Below are 21,661 nucleotides of genomic sequence, written 5' to 3'. Positions count from 1 at the left end.
AATTTGTTACAGTCCACAACCCAGCTCCTCCAGTTCACAGCAGTTAGCCCGTCCTGGCCCTGCTTGGTTGTGGAGCCTGATTGCCACCGGCATAAAGAACTGCCCAAATCGCTTTGTGGTATGTCGGGGGGGGATGAGTCTGTGCAGCTAAACGTGGACCGCATTGCAGTCAGCTCATCATAGAGGGGGTGGCAGGAGTTCTCAAGGATAGCATGCAGCTTCCTCCTCGTCCTCCCCTCTGCCACCACCTCCAGACTGTCCAGGTCCGCTCCCACCACAGAGCTTGCTTTTTTTTTTACCAGTTTGTTTATTTTGTCTGTGTTGGTGTTGCCCCCCCAGCATACCACAGTGAAAAAGAGGGCACCCGCCACCACAGACTGGTAGAACATCTGCAGCAGTTTGCTGCAGACATTAAAAGACCTGAGCCCTCTCAGGAAGAACAGTCTGCTTTGTCCCTTCCTGTAGAGGGCCTCGGTGTTGTCCGTCCAGTCCAGTTTGTTGTTCATGAGAACACCCGGGAATTTGTAATTCTCCACCCTTTCCACCTCCACCCCCTGGATGATGATGGGAGTTGGGGGCTTCCTCTTGCTCCGCCGATGGTCCACCACCATCTCCTTCGTCTTGCTGATGTTGAGCTGTAGGTGGTTTTCCTTGCTCCACTCTGTGAAGCTCTCCACCACAGCTCTGTACTCCTCCTCGTTGTCGTTGGTGATGTATCCCCCTGTAACGATGGAGGAGTCGTCAGAAAACTTTTGGAGATGGCAGTTCCCGGAGCTGAAGCGGAAGTCTGAGGTGTACAGGGTGAATAAAAAGGGTGCCAATACAGTTCCCTGGGGGGCTCCAGTGTTGCAGATCAGCACGTCGGAGTGGCACCCCTGCAGTTTGACAGACTGTGGTCTGCCAGTGAGGTAGTTGAAGATCCAGGCCACCAAGTCGTCCTCCACCCCCATCACTGACAGCTAAGCATCACCCTTCGTCTCTGCATACTGTGTTCTCACCTTCATCATCACCCCCAATCGTTACAATAGGTCTATATTAAGACGTCGGGGACATTCCCTTAATTAAGTCATCTGTCCTCGACCATATCCTGTCCCCAAAAACGTCCCCAATTCGTTATTACATTTAAAGACAAAAAAACACTGTTGCAATGGTTGCAATTTCTGATGAAAAGGAACTCAGTATTTTGAGCTTGAATTGAGAGAGAGAGTGAAGTGAATGATAACAACGTTGCAGATTTTGTAATTCCACCCTCTGTATGAAATGTGTTATGGCTCCCACCAAGTATGACTCGGTTCCCTTCGTTCATACCAAAGAGCCGCTCAAAAGAATCGCATCATTCATGAACTTCACATCACATCACATTGTTTTATAGCAACATTACTTGTTTTATAGCAACACTCCTATCACGACATCTAAGAAGGGAGATCCCCCCTTGAACATCCCTTCTAAGGTTTCTCCCCTCCACATTGCCTGTGGTGCTTTTTTCCTATTGCTAGGTTTTTAGTGAGTTTTTCCTTACCTTTTCCACTCCCATTCGTCTGGGAGTGTTGCATTCATCTATTCATTTTACATTTTTTGGACTGTTTTTGTTTTGTTCTTGCTTTATTGTGATGTTTCTTCTTGACTTGTTTAAAGAAGACTTGTCCGGCCCATGGGGACATTAACGTGTGTTGTCGGGCCGTACAAATACATTTGATTTGATCGGTTCACATTTTTTTCTTTTTTAAGATTTCTTTTTTGTTTTTATCGCTTTATTTCTACTGGGCAGTCCAGTAGGGAAAGACAGGGGAGGAATGGGAGACAGAGTGGGGGGAAGACATTCGGGAAATAACGACGGGTTCGGGAATCGAACCCGGGTCGCCCGTGTCGCGGCTGAGCGCGCTATGTGGTTCGCCACTGGGGCGCCCTGATCGGTTCACATTTTAGGAGCCCCTTGAAAACGAGATGCTACATCTCAAGGTTTTTTTCCTAATAAATCATTTCAATCATCATCACTAATCGATACGCGATACTCTAAGAGCCAAGACAATCTAGAGCACTGGCGTCCACTAACCAAACTGAAACACACACACGCACGCACGCACGCATGCACGCACGCACGCACGCACGCACGCACGCACACACACACACACACACACACACACACACACACACACACACACACACACACACACACACACACACACACACCTACACACACACACACACACACACACACACATATTAGCCTCTAGTGTATGCTACTGAGAGCTGAAGATGCGACTGAGTGGGTTTTAATGGGAGCAGTCTGCATCATGTAATTAACATGGTTTTTACAGTAAGCCTCTGCGGTAATCAAATTTGTGTTTCTCAGAACACTTATTGTTGTTATTGTACTGGATAAAGGGATGGTTAATAGCTATAACTTGAAACTGTAAATTGTCAGAATGAAATCTTAGCTAGGAGGAGTGGATAGACGGTCACAGAGACACAAACAGACACACACACTGACCTGAGGTCAACCCCCGAGCATCACATCTTTTACTGCTGATTCTGAGGGGGTGGTGACATGATCTGTTGACATTAACCCTAAATGCAGACAGACAGATCCTTTCCTCCTGCCTGCCTCAGCCCCCCATCACAGATAAGGCCCATCTGTCACTCAGTCTAAAGTTTAAACCAATCATACTCACTCTCACCATCCTCTATAATCAAGCATAAACTCAATATAATGTCCCCTTGCCCCTGTCCCCCCCTTCCAACTGTCCTCATCACTCCTCCCTTGTAACCCAATAACAATAGCCCGTGATGTTCAATGTGGGCGGAACCGCTCTTATCAGGCGCCTGTCAGACGGATGACCATCAAGATCAAATGGTGGCGTTGTTGTCATTCGTTCTAGCCGGCACTACATTGTGAGCCCACATCCCAGTCGTCGTAGCAGAGCAGCCCTGACCACACAGTCAGGTAGCACAGAGGAGTCAGAGGTAGTGACACTTGTTCACCACACTGGTGCCTCTGACCCCATGCACTCTAATGGACTCAGCTATGATGTGTGCTGGTTTCATCTTACTGCTCTTCCTCACAGGTAAGATACACACACACACACACACACACACACACACGCACGCACGCACGCACGCACGCACGGACACGCACACACACACACACACACACACACACACACACACACACACACACACACACACACACACACACACACACACACACACACACACACACACGTGTTATGATGCGTTCGGTTAGATCCCTTGGCTTAGATCATCAAGTAAAAGTCTCCTCACTATATATCCAGAATAAATTCAAAATGTATACATAGGGTATCCTAAGTAATGCATTCTCATCTTGTTATTTCTTTTTGGCATATGGTATCTTTGCCTATTCTTGAAGCACATTGAGTCTACACCTGTCCTATGAAATGTGCTATATCAAATAAACTTGACTTGACTTGACTTGACTTGACTTGACCTGACCTGACTTGACTTGACTTGACTTGACTTGACTTGACTTGACTTGACTTGACTTGACTTGACTTGACCTGACTTGACTTCTGTGTGAGGTGTGTATGAGGTAGTTTATTTCCCTGTAGTTCATATGTATGCCGGTGAGAAGCAGGTAATCCAAGATATCAACACTTTGACACAAACCGCTGAATGAGGTAAAAGTAGAATCCAATGCTATGAGCCACATGTAACATATCAGAAATACATGCAAAGGAACTGGATTTCCTGCATTTACTGTATGACACATGAAGAATGTTAGAAGTCTCTAATAGAGAAAAATAATGTACGTTATTTCTATCCAATAACTCCAAATAATGTGAGTTAGTATATTCATTGTTCCGTAAAAGTAATGGATAGGATCGGTTCTTGGTATCAGCTTAGTATGCACATTGCTAGCAACAGTAAACTAAAGAAGTGGCATTTCTATTTTCAATTGAAAGTCTTTCTTACCGTTACCAGTCAAGAGTTTCCATCTTCGATTAACTGATGATGACTGGTATGCTAAAACCTTTCTGAAGGTAACAAGGATTCTATGTACTGGAGTAGAAGTAGGATAATTGTTGTACAGTACAAGTACAAGTCGTACATCAAGTACACAGGAAACACAGGGCCTAAAGTGAAGTGAAGTGAACGGTGGTTCCGGGTTGAGGGCACAGAGCTGAGGTCCACAAGTGCTAGAAAATTGTTTTTGTTAGACTTTCTGTAAGAAATCTGTAAATTTTTACCCCTAGATGGAGTTTCGACTGACAGGGTGTGTAGTTACCAGGACGTTATACATCACCTGAACCTGACCAGAACGAATGAAGTTTTTACATCGGCGCGACCTGTTAAGGACCATACACACCTCACCGTAGTGAAACTAGACATGTTACTCTATGCCATTCTTGGTGTGGTAAGTGATATACCTGTATTAGCTACAGTAACACTACATGTGCACATGTACTGTACATCTTTGTGTGTTCTAAAGTTATCGAGAGTGAAAGACATGAGACAAAAACTTTGAAGAGAAAATCCACCCTAGAATATGATTCACATGTTAATTCTATAATATGGTATAGCTCAGTTTTGATTTGTGAAGTCTCCCCTTAAACTGAGCAACGGAGACTGTAGTGATGATGTCATCGCAAAAAAAGGGTCACGATGACATCAGAGACCCAAGTCTTGATACTCTGATTTCCAGCTTATGGAGAAAGTTGTGGCCTAACTGTTGAAGATCACTGGAATATCACAATGTAAATTATGTTTTAAAATAGATTTCCCCTTTAAAATTCCAATCAATCCAATTTCCAATATTTGAATATGCATGTCGTAGTTGTCGATGGAAAATAAGCCTTTTATTACTCATCAATACTCAATACTCAAAAACACTGATAATTCTTCAGCCAATGTTTACAAAACATTACAAATGTAAAGAAAAGCTTTACAGCATCGGTATTCAAATTCATATTATTTTGCCAAACATGTGTGTGTGTGTGTGTGTGTGTGAATGCATGCATGTGTGGATGCATGCACATAGCTATTGCGGATTTGTGCTTTGCCTGTGAAATTTGTGTGTTTTGACCGTCTTACAGCTTATTTGTTGATCTGTACTTAGTACTGTATATAAATGGTTTGTATAAGTCTTTCTGATGTATCTGTTGCTCAATTCATAGATCGAAAAAACCCAGACCTTCATTCCTTTCGTATGGGTGTCAATTGTGAGTTCCTCTCAATGGATCTTTACTATGTTACAATTTGCGCAATTATTTCAACTTTCTGTAAAAACAACTGCTTTTGACTCAATACACTCTCTGATCCTCCTAGTGGTGGCTGGTAAAAATACACAACACTTCCATTATATTTTCCATACATTCGGCCTCATTTTTTCAATACTCCCTGTTGTTCAGTAATTTTTTTCACTCATTTCTGATTGGTCAGTTTTTTCCCGTCTGGATTTTCCTGTAGGAGTGGAACAACGAGCACATTTCCTGGGATCCCTCCCAGTTCTGTGGGATCACTCAGATTTCTGTTCCCAAAGAAATGCTGTGGAAACCAGATCTTTATATCTATGAGATGTGAGCATTGACACATGTCCATGCACGCACACATGTGCACACACATACATGCACACACACACACACACACACACACACACGCACGCACGCACGCACCGCACGCACACGCACGGACGCGCGCACGCACACACACACACACACACACACACACACACACACACACACACACACACACACACACACACACACACACACACACACACACACACACACACACACACACACACACACACACTTCAGAAACAAACATAGTATCAATGAGAGCATCAATAATACACCTGAGTGAAAGTGAAGTATAGTAAAAAAAAAAAAAAATAAATAATTCTTTATTTATAAATTTTCTTAACACTTTGAGTGCCAGCAACGCGTTTTGTCGTTAGTTCATGCCGCCCTTTGAGTGCCGCAACGCTATATAGCGTTTGTTTGTCGTATTTTGACCACCAGTCGCCAGCCAAATGCTGGTAAATCTTTTGGCATGTGGCAGGTATAGGTCCATCAAAAAAAGAGACTTTGGCAGGTACTGTAATAAACCTGTCCTCAATCGTTCCAACATTCTAAAGACTTTTGTTGATCAATAATAAAGTCATATGGTAGAATTCGTTATCCACTAGATGTAGTAGCCAGTATACACATACTCAGTAAATGTCCTTGTGAAAATATGTAATCTCTCAGGACGGTGAAGGATGAGGCTCCTCCGAGCCCTTACTACCGTGTGTCCCACGAGGGGGCTGTTTCTCTAGAGGATGATATCAGGGTGGTCAGCACCTGTAGGATGGACGTCCATAAGTTCCCCTTCGACACACAGAGGTGCAACATTACTGTTGGCTCTATCATACACAATGGTGAGGGAGTGAGTTTAAATGTGTGTGTGTGTGTGTGTGTGTGTGTGTGTGTGTGTGTGTGTGTGTGTGTGTGTGTGTGTGTGTGTGTGTGTGTGTGTGTGTGTGTGTGTGTGTGTGTGTGTGTGTGTGTGTGTGTGTGTGTGTGTGTATGTGTGTGTGTGTCAGTCTGTCCACTCTACTCAACTGTGCTGTAAATCTGTTTAAACTGTTCACTGTTTACAACCACATCCGTTTCTAAACCCGACCTCAGTCAAATAGTTTGCTTGGAGTACCTTATATAAGAAATGTTTGCCACAATTCAAACAATGTCATTAAATCGTGTGTCCATTTATTACACCGCTGCCTGGGAGGCCTGAGGTCCAGCGTTGCCAGTCATACAATTTTACTCAAAGGAACAAGCCAACATTATGGGAAATAAACGCTTCTCCAGAGCCAGACAAGAAGATAGATACCAATTCCATAGCATAGCTTAGCACAAATGAAAGGAATTGGATACAGACCAGCTAGCCTAGCTGTTGGCCAAAGACATCTCTCCCTAGGCTGGTGGTCAGTATCCACTTCCATTAATTTGTGCTCTGCTAGGCTAGCTTGCAGCCGGATAGTTTTCTACTGAACGCACAGAGAGGAATTGGTATTTATCTTCTTGTCTGACTCTGACGGTAGGCACATTTCCCATAATGTTGGTGTGTTCTTCTAAGTCTATTTGTAGCACCCGGCCTTACTAGCCACACAATTGTGTTCTAGATCTGTGTTCTAGAGCCTTGCTAAGCTCCATGCCATCAGGGACAACGCCTCCCACCCATACAGTTCACAGACTTGGCTGACAGAAGGAGCACGTTCAGTGTTAGACTAAGGGCTAGATCCACAAAGAATGGATTGCACGGAGCAAGTTGCACCCTTACTTAAAATTCATTATGAATTGAAAATGGGGGACCCTGATGTAAACAAGACGAAAGTCTTTCTCTGGTCTGCATCCCCTTAACAATTGTGTGTATTGAGCCGTACTGTATTGTACCCATTCTGCAATCTGTGCAGATTGATTGATTGAATGAAAATTTTATTAACAGATTGCAGAATGGGTACAGGAGTATTATGCAAACTCCTCATCCGCATCCTCACCTGAGTCATCTCCATATCTCCCTCTCTCCGTACCTCAGTAAATGAATTACAGCTCGTTGCGTTCTCCAACTCGTCTCGGGCCACGCAGTTCTCTCGTAAGGTGATGCAGACCCAGGGGGAGTGGGACTTCATCGACCTGTCAGTCACCAACAGCACCATCACGGTGGACGAAGAAGAGTGGGAACAAATCATATACACTGTACGCATCACAAAGGGGAGACTCTGGGAGATTAGTGCAGTTTTTGATTCTCTCAAAAACAATGAATATTTGTTTAACTTTGTTAACTTTAGGTGTCAGCATAAATGAGCTGATTATTGTATTTTATGAAATAAAAAACGAATTAAAAAAGAAGAGAAAAAGGTGTCAGCATAAATTAGCAGATTATTGTATTTTATTTGTATTTTATTTTATTTATATATATATATATATATATTTTTTTTTTGTTATTACAAATGTGTGTTTTTGTTTTATGGTTGAAATGTAAAAAAAGAAAAAGCATTCAGCATGATCTTGACCATCTCCTCCTATAGGTCACCATGAAGAGGAGGCCCCTCCTCCATGTGATTAACTTCCTGTTGCCCGTCCTGTTCTTCCTGTGTCTGGACCTGGCCTCCTTCTTCATCTCAGACCACCGGGGTGAGAAGCTGGGCTTCAAGGTCACTGTGCTGCTGGCCATCTCAGTGCTGCTGCTCATCCTCAATGACATACTGCCCTCCATGTCCAACAAGACTCCACTCATAGGTACAACACACACTGGTTGAGAGAGGTTAGCTTCATCAGTTTGTAATTCATATGAATAGTAGGGTTGCCGATTGATTGATTGATTGAAAACTTTATTAACAGTTTGCAGAATGGGTACAATACAGTACGGCTCAATACAAACAATTGTTAAGAGGATGCAGACCAGAGAAAAACTTTCGTCTTGTTTACATCAGGGTCCCCCATTTTCAATTCATCAAGACATTTACCAGGGCCAGTTTCTAATTGCAGCCACCCGTAGGTGCTCATGAGTCAATGACTAGTATCCATTTGTTTGGACAGACAAAGTTGACGTTATGTTCTAATTTAAAAATAAACCAACGGACAGCGATGTCTTCCATCAATTCACCCCCAATTTTCATTGAAGGATGATGGATCAATGTAGCTTCAGCCTTGCATCACACAAACATACTTTTGCTGGTCTGGTCTGGTCCTCTGAGCTCCTCTCCAGTCGAGCTGCTGTGGAGTTTAAATCCAAAATATTGCCAAATCCTCCACCATCGTTGTGTAACTGACATGTCGCCTCTCTAGAGCCTTCATGCAAAGTTAAATCTATTCTCAAAGTGAAAGTGAAACTTAAGCTACTCTGTACAGTGACTCTGCTGCACAGGCCTATAAAATAGTCCTGCTTTCCATGCAGACAGTTTCAGTTTATAATGTTGTCTGACTAAGTATTGATAACACGCTTAGTATTTTACAAATGTTATGTTTTTTATTTTCTGAATGTGGACACTGAGATGTGAAAAGGAACTAAATGGGTTTTATTTCTATATACAATTTAATTAAAATAAAAAACATACACCTTTTACACACATATGCCTGAGTACACAGAGTAACACGGGTATCACAGACAGTGGCAAGCCTAATGAATAGTAGCAGTGTATCTTGATATACATTTTGTATTATGTATTTTGCTTCCTCCTCACAGCGACCTACTGCATTGTGATTTTTGCTCTGATGTCGCTGAGTCTGTTGGAGACGATTTTTGCGACGTACCTGATGGAGAAGGACTCTCTCCCCCCGAGAACAGAGGCAGACGGAGACCACAGTCTGAGGGAGGACTGCGAAGACAAACAGCACAATGCCTGCCACAACTTGGATAGAGGTGAGGCATAATGTAACAAGTCAGGTTATCCAGGAAGAAGGCAGATTATGAAAAAAGTGCTGTACAAAAGTTTAAAGATGGGACCCTAAATAATCATGCAGCTTAGCACTTTATATCAATACGTTATATCTACATGTACTGATGTGTCATGAATGTTGTGTTTTCAACATCTCAATCAAAATTAGGAACATTTTAGCGTTAGGAACATTCTGTTTGAAAAGGTGCTATTAACAATTGTATTATTGTATTTACTTACTTACATCACTTTTCCCTTCATGAATTGCTGGCTTTAGTGCTTTTCTGGATACTCTACTCAGGGTGATTATACATGATGGTGAATCATAATAATTGTACAATCATCCACATGTTTAACCATTTCATTTCAGAAAAGAAAAGATGGACTCACTGCAGATGCATCTGTGACGTGTCTGGTGGCGACACACCATGTGAACTGCTGCCCATAGCTGAACAGGTGAGATCTGTGTTACTGATCACTGACATTTTTTCATTGTATTTTCTAGTTTCATAATGTACATTCTTGTCACATGTAATGCAAAAAATGTCAGATTAAAGTAACATGCGGCATTATGGGAAATTATAGATACCAATTTTCTCTCTGTGCGTTCAGTAGAAATATATCCATCTTATTGGAAGAGTAGCTAATGTTCTGCATAAGCGAATGGAAATCCTAATAAAAAAATCAATCAAATCAATCAAATCTAGCTTAGCACAAATCAATAGAAGCGGATTCAGATCAGCTAGCCTAGCTGGCCAAAAACACCTCTCTCAGAGTTTTAAGGCTAGCTGATCCGTATCGGCTTCCATTAATTTGTGCCAAGCTAGGCTAGCTTACAGTCGGATAGCTTTCTTCTGAATGAACAGAGAGCAGGGACGTGCACAGGACTTTAGAGGGGCAGGTGCTCAAAGGCTGAAAAGGGCACTATACCTGTGTGTCATTTAACCGAGCGTGCGTAGCGCGCAAACCCGATTTTTAAGGGCCCTTTTCGGGGGGGGGGGGGGCTTTTTATGCTTTTTGGGGGGTTTTGGTGATCAAATATTGAATATTGAACTATAATAATCAGTGCAGAAGCTCACTTATCCTTGAAAGACACCTTTATCACTGACTTAAAAGGCCCATACATCTCCATAAATGTTCAGGGGGGAGGGTGCTTACCCTACAGACCCCAAGAAGTGCTGTATATTCTATATTGTTTAATATAAATGCCTTTTTTATTCCAATCCCGATTTGTATTTGAGATTCCCAAATCCCTTGACTTGACTTCTTCGTGTCCCTCAAGGAGTGCAATACCAGCATTCAACTGTATGCGCCACAGCGGTTTCTATCATCATCATCACCACCACCCACGCTATGCATAAAATATATAGGTCCGTGGAGAGGCACGCTGAGGAGGCCGTGCAAACTGCAATGGAATATGGGGCATCTCTCTCTCTTTACCTAATATTTTTATTATATCCTGACATTTTTCAGTTGTAAGGGCAGTCTATATGCGTAAAAAAATAAATAAAAAAATATATTTTTTTATTAAGCTCAAAAAGCTTGGGCTCTATTGTGTGCACGTGCCTGACAGAGAGGAAATTGGTATCTAATGTCTGACTCTGGAGAAGAGGGTAAGCACATTTCCCATAATGTTGGCGTGTTCCTTTAAACCTTAACAGGGGGATTATCTACTTAAACCTTAACAGGGGAATTATCTACTTAATAAACGTGACAGTACCAAATGTCTTCCCTCCAGGTTAATAAGAACACACAGACAGGTGAGTCCCATGTGTTGCTGTTGATCCTGGAGGAGCTGAAGGAGGTGGAGAGGACCCTGGCTTTGTTCCTTAGCAGCAGGGAGGAAGGAGGGAAGCCTGGCTACTGGACCAGAGTGTCCCAAAGAATCAACACAGCCTTCTTTATTGGCTACATGATCACTGTCTCTCTGTTTCTATGGCGTATGTATACAGAATGGAGCCCTTCTTAGACGATACATGACAGTTAAGTCATTTCCTGGAGTATTGTAAAGTCTATCAGTAACCTTGATTATATCTTGGCTTTAATTCATGAATTAATTATTGCTTATAGTGTATTTAGTTGTTGAATATGTTTATTACTGACTGACCTTGTTATATAATATGTTGGTAATAGTGTAGTTTTTCAAAAGTTTGAATTTTAGAAACATCATGTAAAATGTTACTTGCAAACTGCAAAGTAATTGCTCTAGAAATTTCAAGATCCAAGCTATGTATTTTATTACCAGGTTCTAAATTACATTTTTTAAATAAGATTTCTAATCTAATAAATTAAGTAAGCCTGCTTTTGGTTACTTGTCCTGCCAATATTTGATTAAAGCGTTCAGGAGATGTACAATTACATACATACTATAGCTTTGGTTTTCTAATGGAAACAGAATGAGATTCTCTCATGTGAAGCTTGTACACGCTATATATGGAGAAATGATTAGATAGCACCTGGTGGGAACTGTGTCCTCCCCTGGAGACATAATAATACCATACTGTAACGTTGCTTTGTTTTAAGCACCACGTTATTCACGACTCTCGAGGCAGGTTGATATAGTTCGCAGTTCACGGCTTTATTACAACGGTTCTCATACAGGTTGCAGTATAAGTGACTCATGTCTACACATTCCCATGCCCCAAGAGGCCGCACTCCAGGTGCTCCACCCTCTTATAGCCTCCCCAGGTCGCGTGAACACTTTAGGCAACCAACATGCGCTTCCGCGTTTCTCTGATTGGCCGAGCGTCTTCCGCGTTTCTCTGATTGGCTGAGCACGGCTCCCCATTAAGCTCCAGGAGAGAGGAGAGAGGCTGAAAACCCGCAGTTCTTGCCTGACTGATGGGAGCCGAATCCCGGATCCGATTTTTCTGATGAATACCCCCAAAAACATGGAGGTCCCGAACGCATGGAAGTATTGATTGCGCCGTAACGAATCATTAAAAAAATATGGAATGGAATATGTTGTGCCTTTACACATATGTTGGATTATGTAATTGGTTTGTCATGACAAACTAATAAAAAATCGCGATTTACCCGGTGGCTACAACAACACACAGTGACTACTAGCCCCTTACGTGACTGCAGAGCTTAGTATTCCTTTCCTCTGAGGAGCGCGTCGCGGCGCATCCGCGCGCTCGGCCAATCAGAGAAACGCGGAAGCGCATGTTGGTTGCCTAAAGTGTTCACGTCCCCAGGTCAGCCCGCGCACTCTCGACTCTGTCAACCCGCGGGACCAATAGCGTCGCCGCCAGCCCCAGGATGGGGGAGTGCAGAGTGGCAGCTCGACTGACCAACCACCCAAATCCCAGGGTCGCTACAATACCAAGGAGGGTAAATCGTCATTGCGTCAAACATTGGGGTATTGGGATAACAGTTTGGCCGCATTTCCATCAGTTTTGTCCCCCAGCACTCCACCAGCCCAATCCGAGCACCACACCCCCATCTCCCTTTATTCTCAATCTTCTGGCCTTCTGGGCTTGTCCTGATGACCTATTTTGCCTTTTGATGACGATGTACACAGTGATCTGTTCTTTTTGTTATAGAAGGTAAGAAGGTTCTAAGCTGTAGGTGATCTATTGGCAATGACTTATTTGACCAGCCGTCTAGTAATCAGAAGGTTCCCGGTTTTATTCCGGGCTCCGGCTCCTCCAGAAGTGTCCTTGAGCTAGGCACTTAACCCCCTAACTGCTCCCGATGAGCAGGTTGGCACCTTGCATGGTTGCCTCTGCTGTCGGAGAGTGAATGTGAGGTAGAAGTTGTAAAGCACTTTGGATAAAAGAGCTATATAAATGCAGTCCATTTACCATTTACCCCGCCCGGATTGCCCTCTTCCTTCCTGACTCAGCTGCTGTCTTTTCATCTCACTAAGCTTTTTGTAATGTGTAAAGTGTCTTACTGTAACCAGCTGTGTTTATTCCATCTTTTTCAGACAACTGATGATTGTGACCAGGGCCCCTATCAAGTGTCTCTTAAAGTAGGAGTGGTGATCTAGGCTCAGTTGTGTCCTGTAGACGATAATGAAGGAGAATGTCATGGTAACCTTGTTAGTCATTCTAGATCAGGGGTAGGCTTTCATTCAGAGATGTTCGATGAATAGGCTCCAGATCCAGATGTTCTTTTTTGGTCAATTCTCTTTGGCACAACTCACTATCTGGGAGTTCTAAACATGCCCGAAAAGCGGTGCATGAAGTGGACCAAATAGAGGAGAATGTTTAGAATGCTCATTTGTTGTCCATGTTGGCAGACACGACGGTCGCTATAATGTACAAAACAACGGTTGCTTTGTGTTGATACATGAGAAATATTATAAAATGTCATAAATTGGTCTTGTATTACTGGATTTTGCAAACAAGTCACAGTATAATAGTAATAATACGCATGTCCAGTGTTTTGCCTACAGAAATTAGGCATTTTCTTTCAAAAGTGGTTACCAATTGTTTTATAGGCAGCCATGTTGGAAGAAAGACAACTACACAAACATCCTGTGGAAGGCCTCTATTAGATTAGATTCGTATTCAAATGTATTGTTTGTCATCTTATTGTCACGTTCCTAGGCCCGGTCCTGGCTGGACTGGGCAGGATGGTAACATTGGGCAGTGCCCTCCACCTAACATTGGGCAGTGCCCTCCACCTAACATTGGCTCTCTACCTAACATTGGCTCTCTGCCTAACATTGGTCTTCTACCCTCTGGTGGCCATCCGCAGACGGTGCGGTCCAGTACACTGGACATCCTGACTACTGTTTTAACCTTAATTAATAGTGTGATCAATGTGGTGTCCTGGTGTGTGCTGTCCCTGACTTTCCCTTCCCTGGTGTGATATGGTTCACTGTTTTGGGTTTGTTGTGTGTCATTGCCGTAGTGTCTAGTTGTGTTTAGTTGTCATTTCTTTATTGTCTAGGTTGTGTTGTGATTCTGTGTTGGCCAGGTGTTCTTGATTGTTAATTGGTTTGGGTATTTAGGTTCTGTCTGTCCTCACTTCCTTGTGGCGACATTCCTCCTGTCTCCCTCCCCGTTTCCTGTCCACGCCGTATTTCGCTGTCATCCTGTAGTAAGTGTTAGTGTTTGTTGTTTTGTTTGAGTAGTTTGTTAAGTAGTTTCTGTATGTTCTTTGTATTGCACTGGATTCTACAGTAAACTCCCTTCTCCAAGCTTCAATCCTCGTCTCTGCCTCCTCCATTCCGTTCCCTTTCTGCAAACTGTGTTCTAACCTACCCCATCGTAACACTTTTAGTACAGTACAATGAAAATAAGTTGGCATCTAACCAGACTACAATGGTAACAGTAAAGTGCTTTAACAATATACAATGTACAAGTGAGTAAAATGGAATGTATATAAATGAGTACTACTGAGTATGCTAATCTGTACAGTATTATTATGTACAGTGATACAGGTATAAATACACTATGGTAGTAAGCCATTGTGGCTTACTATGTGGTGCCGCTTGCAAATTTGTTCCAACCTACTTCTGGGTTGAAACTATGGTCATAAACATAATGTATAAAGCTGATATTTACAATTCATATCACCAAAACCCACATGGCAGACAAGACTGCCACACCCATTTTAGAAATCTGATTTGTTACAAATGATGGGGTCATTTCTGTCCACTCACAAAGCACTTATACAGAAGTGTTTTAATTTCTGACATATTGGAAGTAGAGCATTAGCAATGCTGGAAGTCTGTGGGGTATACAGCATTGAGCAGAGGACTGCATATATGATGTTTATAATCTAGTATTGCCCACAAATCTGAATCACAATTTAAACTTAATTTTGGTGTAAGAGCTCACACAAATACTTTTATTTGATCTGTTTTTATTATTTAAATTAATATTTGTATTTATTTATTTACTCCATCTTGGGTATAAGAGCTCACACAAATATTTGTATTTTATATTTGTATTATGACCTCATAAAGTCAGAGCCCTTTTCACTGTCTATGCAGCCGCACCATATTTTACACCCACACTGTAAATTTCGCAGAGTAAATTTGACTTAAACTGAGTACATTTTACTCAAACTGAGTAAAATTGTACAAAAGTTTTAGGGCTTCCCTTTGGTTTCTAGCTTCAGAAGAGTGGTGCATAAAATGGGTGACATTCCCCTTTAATCTCCTACTCTGGGAAACCAGTTTTCAAGCACATTTCACTGTTAAGAGCAGGCATTCACTTCACATTACCTTGCATGTGCTTGAACCGTATGACTCACCTGTCAGTAACCAATCATAACTCACTCTCATCAGCCTAAAAAATAAATCCAACCTGAGATTGACAAACCCTCTGGCCCTCTCCCTCACTTCTGGGGCTTTCATGTCAAGGACCCATAGGCCCAGATTTGTCCCAGGGACACCCATCAGCGAAGATATTTGTTGAGATGATTTAGTATAACTGTCTGTAGGCGAGGAGATAGTGAATCAGAAAAGTGTTCTTTCATTGTGCTAACCTCTTGTGAGGAAATGATCAGTTGAATTAAAAATAAACCATGGCAGTGACAGTCATGTGGGCTGTATCTCTAATTCCAAGTGTCAGACTAGCCAATGAGATCAAAACCAAGTCAACATTTCCCCCCTACATTTTGCCCTCCTTCTATAATGTGAACCCCACAGCTTATGTAAGCGTTGTAATATAGATGCACAAGACACAATATAAGGTGGACTCCACACCATGGTTGTTTTCATGAGCGTGTATAGAGCAAAACCAGACTGGCCTTTAGCATAGAAGAAAAACAGCTTCATCTAACAGCTCCCATAGCCTTGGGATCTTTAAAGAGACACACACCCTGTGGCCTAGTAGTCTGGGCCGTTATGCTAGTTGGTCTGTACAGAGATAGGATACACATTGTAACACAGTTGTATAATGACATGATAATATTGCCACAACACCTGTCTCAGTAAATCTGTTTCAGAAATAGTAGTTCAACATGGAGAATAATGTTGGCAGTGAGTTAGCTTTCAGCAGATAGATACTAGCTACCTTACTGGCTTTTCACATAGTCTCAGAACATTTTCTTCATCGTGTTTGATATCTCAACAGATGAGTTCACGCTAGTGCCTGTCTGGCTATGGCCATTCTTACCTGGCTGTCCATCATAAATAATCACGATAAATAATCAGTAATAAGTAGGGTAACCATATTTCAAACCCAAAACCCTGACCATTGATTTGTACTACACATTCATGCACGTGCACATGTATTAAAAATATCACCACTTATTCTATCCCCTCAATCCGTACTGAGCATGGTAAGAAGGCGTTCTCCTACTCTGCCCCCTCCACCTGGAACACGCTACAGCAGAGTCTGAAGCTGGACAGCTTAGTCCCCCTAGTGAGTTTTTTATTGATGTTGGGTGTCTTGGAGAGAGCTTCTATGATCTGCTCTTGTTTTTAAGGCGGAATCTTTTCTCTGTCCGCTCTTTGGCACTTTATGTTTTGTGTTGTTGTTGTCATTTATTGTGTGTTGACTGGTGAGTGTACTGTTGCTGTTTACATGTGTAACTGTATGGGCTGCTGTCTGAACAGGTTGCACTTGTAATTTTACCTGTTTAAATAAAGGTTAAATAAAAACAAAATAAATTTGCTTTTCGCTGCTCACAATTGCCTCAGCTTTAGTGCGAGTGCATGTAAAACACTCATCATAGAATTTTCTAACAGGACCAGTTGTACAGTCCATGGATCGAAAGCTCTGGCTGTGTTTTACCAGATGGTAGGCAAAGGTCCCCTCCTGAGCTGGCGAAGGTGCTACTTCCCATGGCTTGTAGCCACCGCTTATGTTTGACTGCCTTAATATGATCTTTTGTATCTTCACCTTGCGCCATCGAATATTTACTCTCACAATGTGTGCAGAATGCAGGATTTTCATTGCCGGGTACTTTGCAAAGGAAGGAGTAAGCCTCCTGGAGCTCTTTAGAAAATAGTTTCTCTTCAGCATGACAGCCAGCTAGCATACTACATTATGTTAGAAAGTGCATGCCCAAAGCGTCCTAGCAACAGCCTGACAACAACATTGATTGACACACATACAGACAAATCAGTGTTGAATTCAGAATAGTGGTTCAGTATTGATGTTTTTCTATTGGTTAGAACCGGAACAAATTGTTGGGACTCGGGACACAGAAAATCCCGGACTGTAGTAATAATAACACTGTAGTATTGTTTCTGCCTTTACTCAACAAATGCATAATCATGCACCCTGTACTCTCACTTCCTCACTCACTCACTCACTCACTCACTCACTCACTCACTCATTGGTAAAAATAACATGTTTTTTCTACTCAGAAAATCAGAGTTTGGTTTGTAATGCATATGGCCAGTAGCAGGACATACAGAACCACATAATTTAATGAATACTTTTGGTTTCACTCCTCACAGTGACCTACTGCATTGTGATCTTTGGTCTGATGTCGCTGAGTCTGTTGGAGACTTTGTGACGTACCTGATGGAGAAGGACTCTCTCCCCCGGGAGACAGAGGCAGACAGAGGGAGTCTGAGGGAGGACCGTGAGGACATACAGGACAAGGACCACTCCTACAACTTGGATAGAGGTGAGACTCCCTCTAACACATACAGAAAAAGGAAAACTGGTGCAATTCTGTACCACAAATAGAGCTAAAGGGTCAGGTTCTACACAAGATTACTGACTACTATTGTATATATTTTTTAAGGGTTGAACATTGACAATGTTGCAGTTTTTAGTTATTATTATTATAATTATTATAATGTTTTACTCAGGAGAGTTATAATACAGTGTAGCCTACTGTAGCTACATGCTGGAAGTACACAAAAAAAAACCTTTGCTGGTGACTGGACACTGAATAATGTTGTTTTTGATAGCTGGTAGGCCAGTATCACATTTCTCTCACATTTAATGACATTGTGATTGGTATATATATATTATTTTATCTATAATTTATTTAATTATTATAATTTAACTTTTTTATCATACCAGACAGTACATCTGATGGTCTCGGGTAGTGTACAGTGTACAAGTGTATTTACGTTTTATATTTAAGGATGTATATCATTAATGTTTAAAGGACTAATCAGAGGATTAATAAGAAAACACAACACAACCTGACAATAGTGATACAATTGCCCATGTCATAAAATAAACTTGAGTCACGAAACAATTTTTTTTTTTAAGAGTTTCTACATATTTTTCAGCATTATGATTACACTCACACAAATTATATCAAACACCATTAGGAACCTGTGAAATGTCTTTGAGTGGAAGCTTAAAGCTCCTTGTGGCAGAACTAAATAATATGATGTCAGCTTGGGAATACACCATTTGCGTCTCAACTCAGAGATGGGAAGCGTGAGCACTTATGACATATCCTGTTGCTCACCACATGACTCCATCTCAGTCAGACTAAGTGTAGGGGTGATTGACAGCTCTCAAACATACACAATCAGCAGTGGAACATAATCAATTACATTGACTCTAGTTACTGTAATTGAGTCAATAAAAATAATTGACTCAAAAGGGATTATCTTTTAAGCCATTAAAAAACATTTCCAGGGCGGTCGGGTGGCGTAGCGGAGATTTGGCTGAGTTAGCGGGAGGGAAGTCGTGGGTGGTAATCTGGCGTTGTGGACAGCGACACCTACAGGTCAGGTCTGGGCGCCTGCTCAGCGAAAGGCAGGAAGTGGTGAAGGCAGCGTGACCTCCCACGCGTTACACTTCACCAATGAGAGTCCTCGCTGCCAGGTGAAAAGAGAGACGCTGGGTCGGAGGAAGCATGTGGTAGACTTCAGGGTTCCCTTGTACCGACCAGTAGGGGGAACATGCGCACAACGACCAGGTAGGGGAGGGGGGGAATTGGCATAACGACTAAATTGGGATGGGAGGAAAAGCATAGAAAATCAGGCGGGGGCGGCTAGGTGGTGTAGTGGGCAAGGCGCTCGCCATCAATGCTGGAAACGCTGGGTTCGAATCCAGCTCTCGGCGTTGCTATCAGCTTGGCTGGTCGTTCACACTAACACAATTGGCAGTGTTAGGGGTAGGAAAGCTGATGGGTGGGTCCTGGGCGTTGTGGACAGCGACCCCTACAGTTCGGTCGGGGCGCCTGCACAGCGAGGGTAGGATCTGGAGGGAGGTAGTGTGACCTTCCACACGTTACACTCTCCCGGTGAGAATCTGCGCTGCCAGGCTGGCTGCCGGCTGGCTGCACATGCGTCGGAGGAAAGCATGTGAAAGTCTCCGGCCTCCCGGACCAACAGAAGGGGGGAGTGCGCAACAACCAGGAAGGGGGTTGGGAATTGGCATAACGACTAACATTGGGATGGGAGAAAAATTGGAAAAAAGGAGGGGGGGGAAAGATAATGATAAAAAAATAAAAATAAAAAAATCAGGCGGAGAAAAAGAGAATAAAAAATAAATAAAATAAAACATTTCCTTTCAGGAGACAAAAGACAGACTCACAGTGCATTCATCACCAGAGACGTGTCTGGTGGCGACACACCGTGTGGACTGATGCCTGTCGCTGGAGAGGTTAGGCCTGTGTTACGACCCCTGTGAGTCTAAGGGTAAAGGGCTGTAACATAACAGTTGGTTGACAGAAAAGATGGACCAGGTTTGTAAACAACAATGATATTTATTGAATAGAGGCAAAGGAAGCACATGTAGCTCAGGGGTGAGCCCAGGCCAAAACAACAAACAAACACCACTATACTCCAAATAAACACAATCTAATCTATGGTAAAAGAGATTACATTACCTAAACTACTCTTACCTAACCAAAACAGGAGAAAACAATGTCCAAAGGAAATGGCAGCTCACCCCATCTGTGCTTCCTGAGAAAGAGAGAAAAACACATTAATTATACAGAAACAAAAGCAGAATATATACAAAAACAAACGATAACTAACAATGCTCTCTCTGTGGCCATACACACACAAGGAAATTACTACTAAGCACCAAAGGCCAATAAACGAGATGCAATACTGTCAAAGTTACAGGTTTACCAAAATGACAACATGCCTAGCCTCATGCCAGAGAGAGAGAAAGACTGAAGTGAGAAGCCATGTTTTAACAGGTGTGGGGTGATCCATGATTGGGTGGTGTGGATTGAGTGTTGGAGTCTGAAGCCATCCACCAATCGGTGCTGTATTGCAATAATGGAAGAATTGACCAATGGTGAAGGGAACAATGGCTGGAGGGAGGAAACAAACAAAATGGAGAACACACACACATGGAGACACACACTGGGGAATATATACATTGGGATGTAACACCCCCATACATAAGACAAAAAACATGTCTGACACTTAACACCAACTAAACATGTTTTTTTTTTAACAACGAGATAACATCTGAGATAACATGCACTCCAAAACAAAGAGCTATGAAAAAACTAGCAGCAACATAAAACGAGTCCACAGCAACATAGACCGAGTAGACAGCAAAAATAGATCAAGTCGACAGCACGAGAGATTTAACTCCGAGATAGAGCATCCGCCAACACATTCTCAGACCCCTTCTTATGCTTTATGCTGAGGTTATAATTTTGCACTATGAGCGCCCAACGCATGAGGCGCTGATTGTGGTTGTACGCTGTAATACGCTCGAACCGACATACACCTCAAAATGTTGCAACGCATACAACATAGCCAAAGTCTCCTTTTCAATAGTGGAATAGTTTAGTTGATGTTTGTTAAATTTCCGGGAGAAATAACAAACCGGGTGACTGACACCATCATGATCTTCCTGTAATAACACCCCTCCAGCTCCCACCCCGCTGGCATCCACCTCCAGCTGGAACGGCAGGGAGAAATCTGGAGCAGAGAGAACAGGGGAACTGCATAAGAGAGCTTTAACACTATCAAATGCATTTTGACAATCAGCTGTCCAAATGAATGGTTTGGACGGGCTACACAGGCTAGTGAGAGAAGTGACGACAGAAGAAAAGTTCCGGCAAAAACCACGGTAATACCCAGCCATCCCAAGGAATCTACGCAATTCCCGCCTAGTAGTAGGCACTGGAAAAGTTGTGATTGCAGATATTTTTGCATCCACCGGACGCACTTGGCCTTGTCCTACCTGCTTACCAAGATAGGTAACCGTAGCCTTGCCGAACTCACACTTGGCAAGGTTAAGGGTCAGGGAGGCTCCAGCCAAGCGGTCAAAGACAGTTTGCAAGGTTGTCATGTGGTCACGCCAGTTGGTCGAATAGACAACCAGGTCATCGAGATAGGCATTACAATTTGGAACACCAGCCAGGACTAGGGTCACCAGTCGCTGGAAAGTGGCCGGGGCATTACGC

General features: G+C 42.7%; 1 protein-coding gene across 1 annotated transcript in view; it reads left to right on the top strand.

Annotated features, from left to right (window-relative positions):
- Positions 1-3,028: 3,028 nt before the first annotated feature.
- Positions 3,029-21,661, top strand: part of LOC311235563 (5-hydroxytryptamine receptor 3C) — a gene marked incomplete at both ends in the record, with an annotated part of 31,606 nt that continues 12,973 nt past the window's right edge. Inside the window, 10 exons of the mRNA XM_084323031.1 lie at positions 3,029-3,065; positions 4,233-4,393; positions 5,154-5,198; positions 5,446-5,555; positions 6,228-6,397; positions 7,555-7,715; positions 8,048-8,258; positions 9,205-9,381; positions 9,768-9,853; positions 11,136-11,318. Of these exons, the coding sequence (XP_084179157.1) occupies positions 3,029-3,065; positions 4,233-4,393; positions 5,154-5,198; positions 5,446-5,555; positions 6,228-6,397; positions 7,555-7,715; positions 8,048-8,258; positions 9,205-9,381; positions 9,768-9,853; positions 11,136-11,318 (1,341 nt within the window). The remainder of the gene's footprint in view (positions 3,066-4,232; positions 4,394-5,153; positions 5,199-5,445; positions 5,556-6,227; positions 6,398-7,554; positions 7,716-8,047; positions 8,259-9,204; positions 9,382-9,767; positions 9,854-11,135; positions 11,319-21,661) is intronic.

The sequence above is a fragment of the Notolepis coatsorum genome (genome assembly GCF_963971535.1).
Source record: "Notolepis coatsorum genome assembly, chromosome: 10".
Lineage (NCBI taxonomy): Eukaryota > Metazoa > Chordata > Actinopteri > Aulopiformes > Paralepididae > Notolepis > Notolepis coatsorum.
This window is presented reverse-complemented; position numbering and strand designations above follow the sequence as displayed.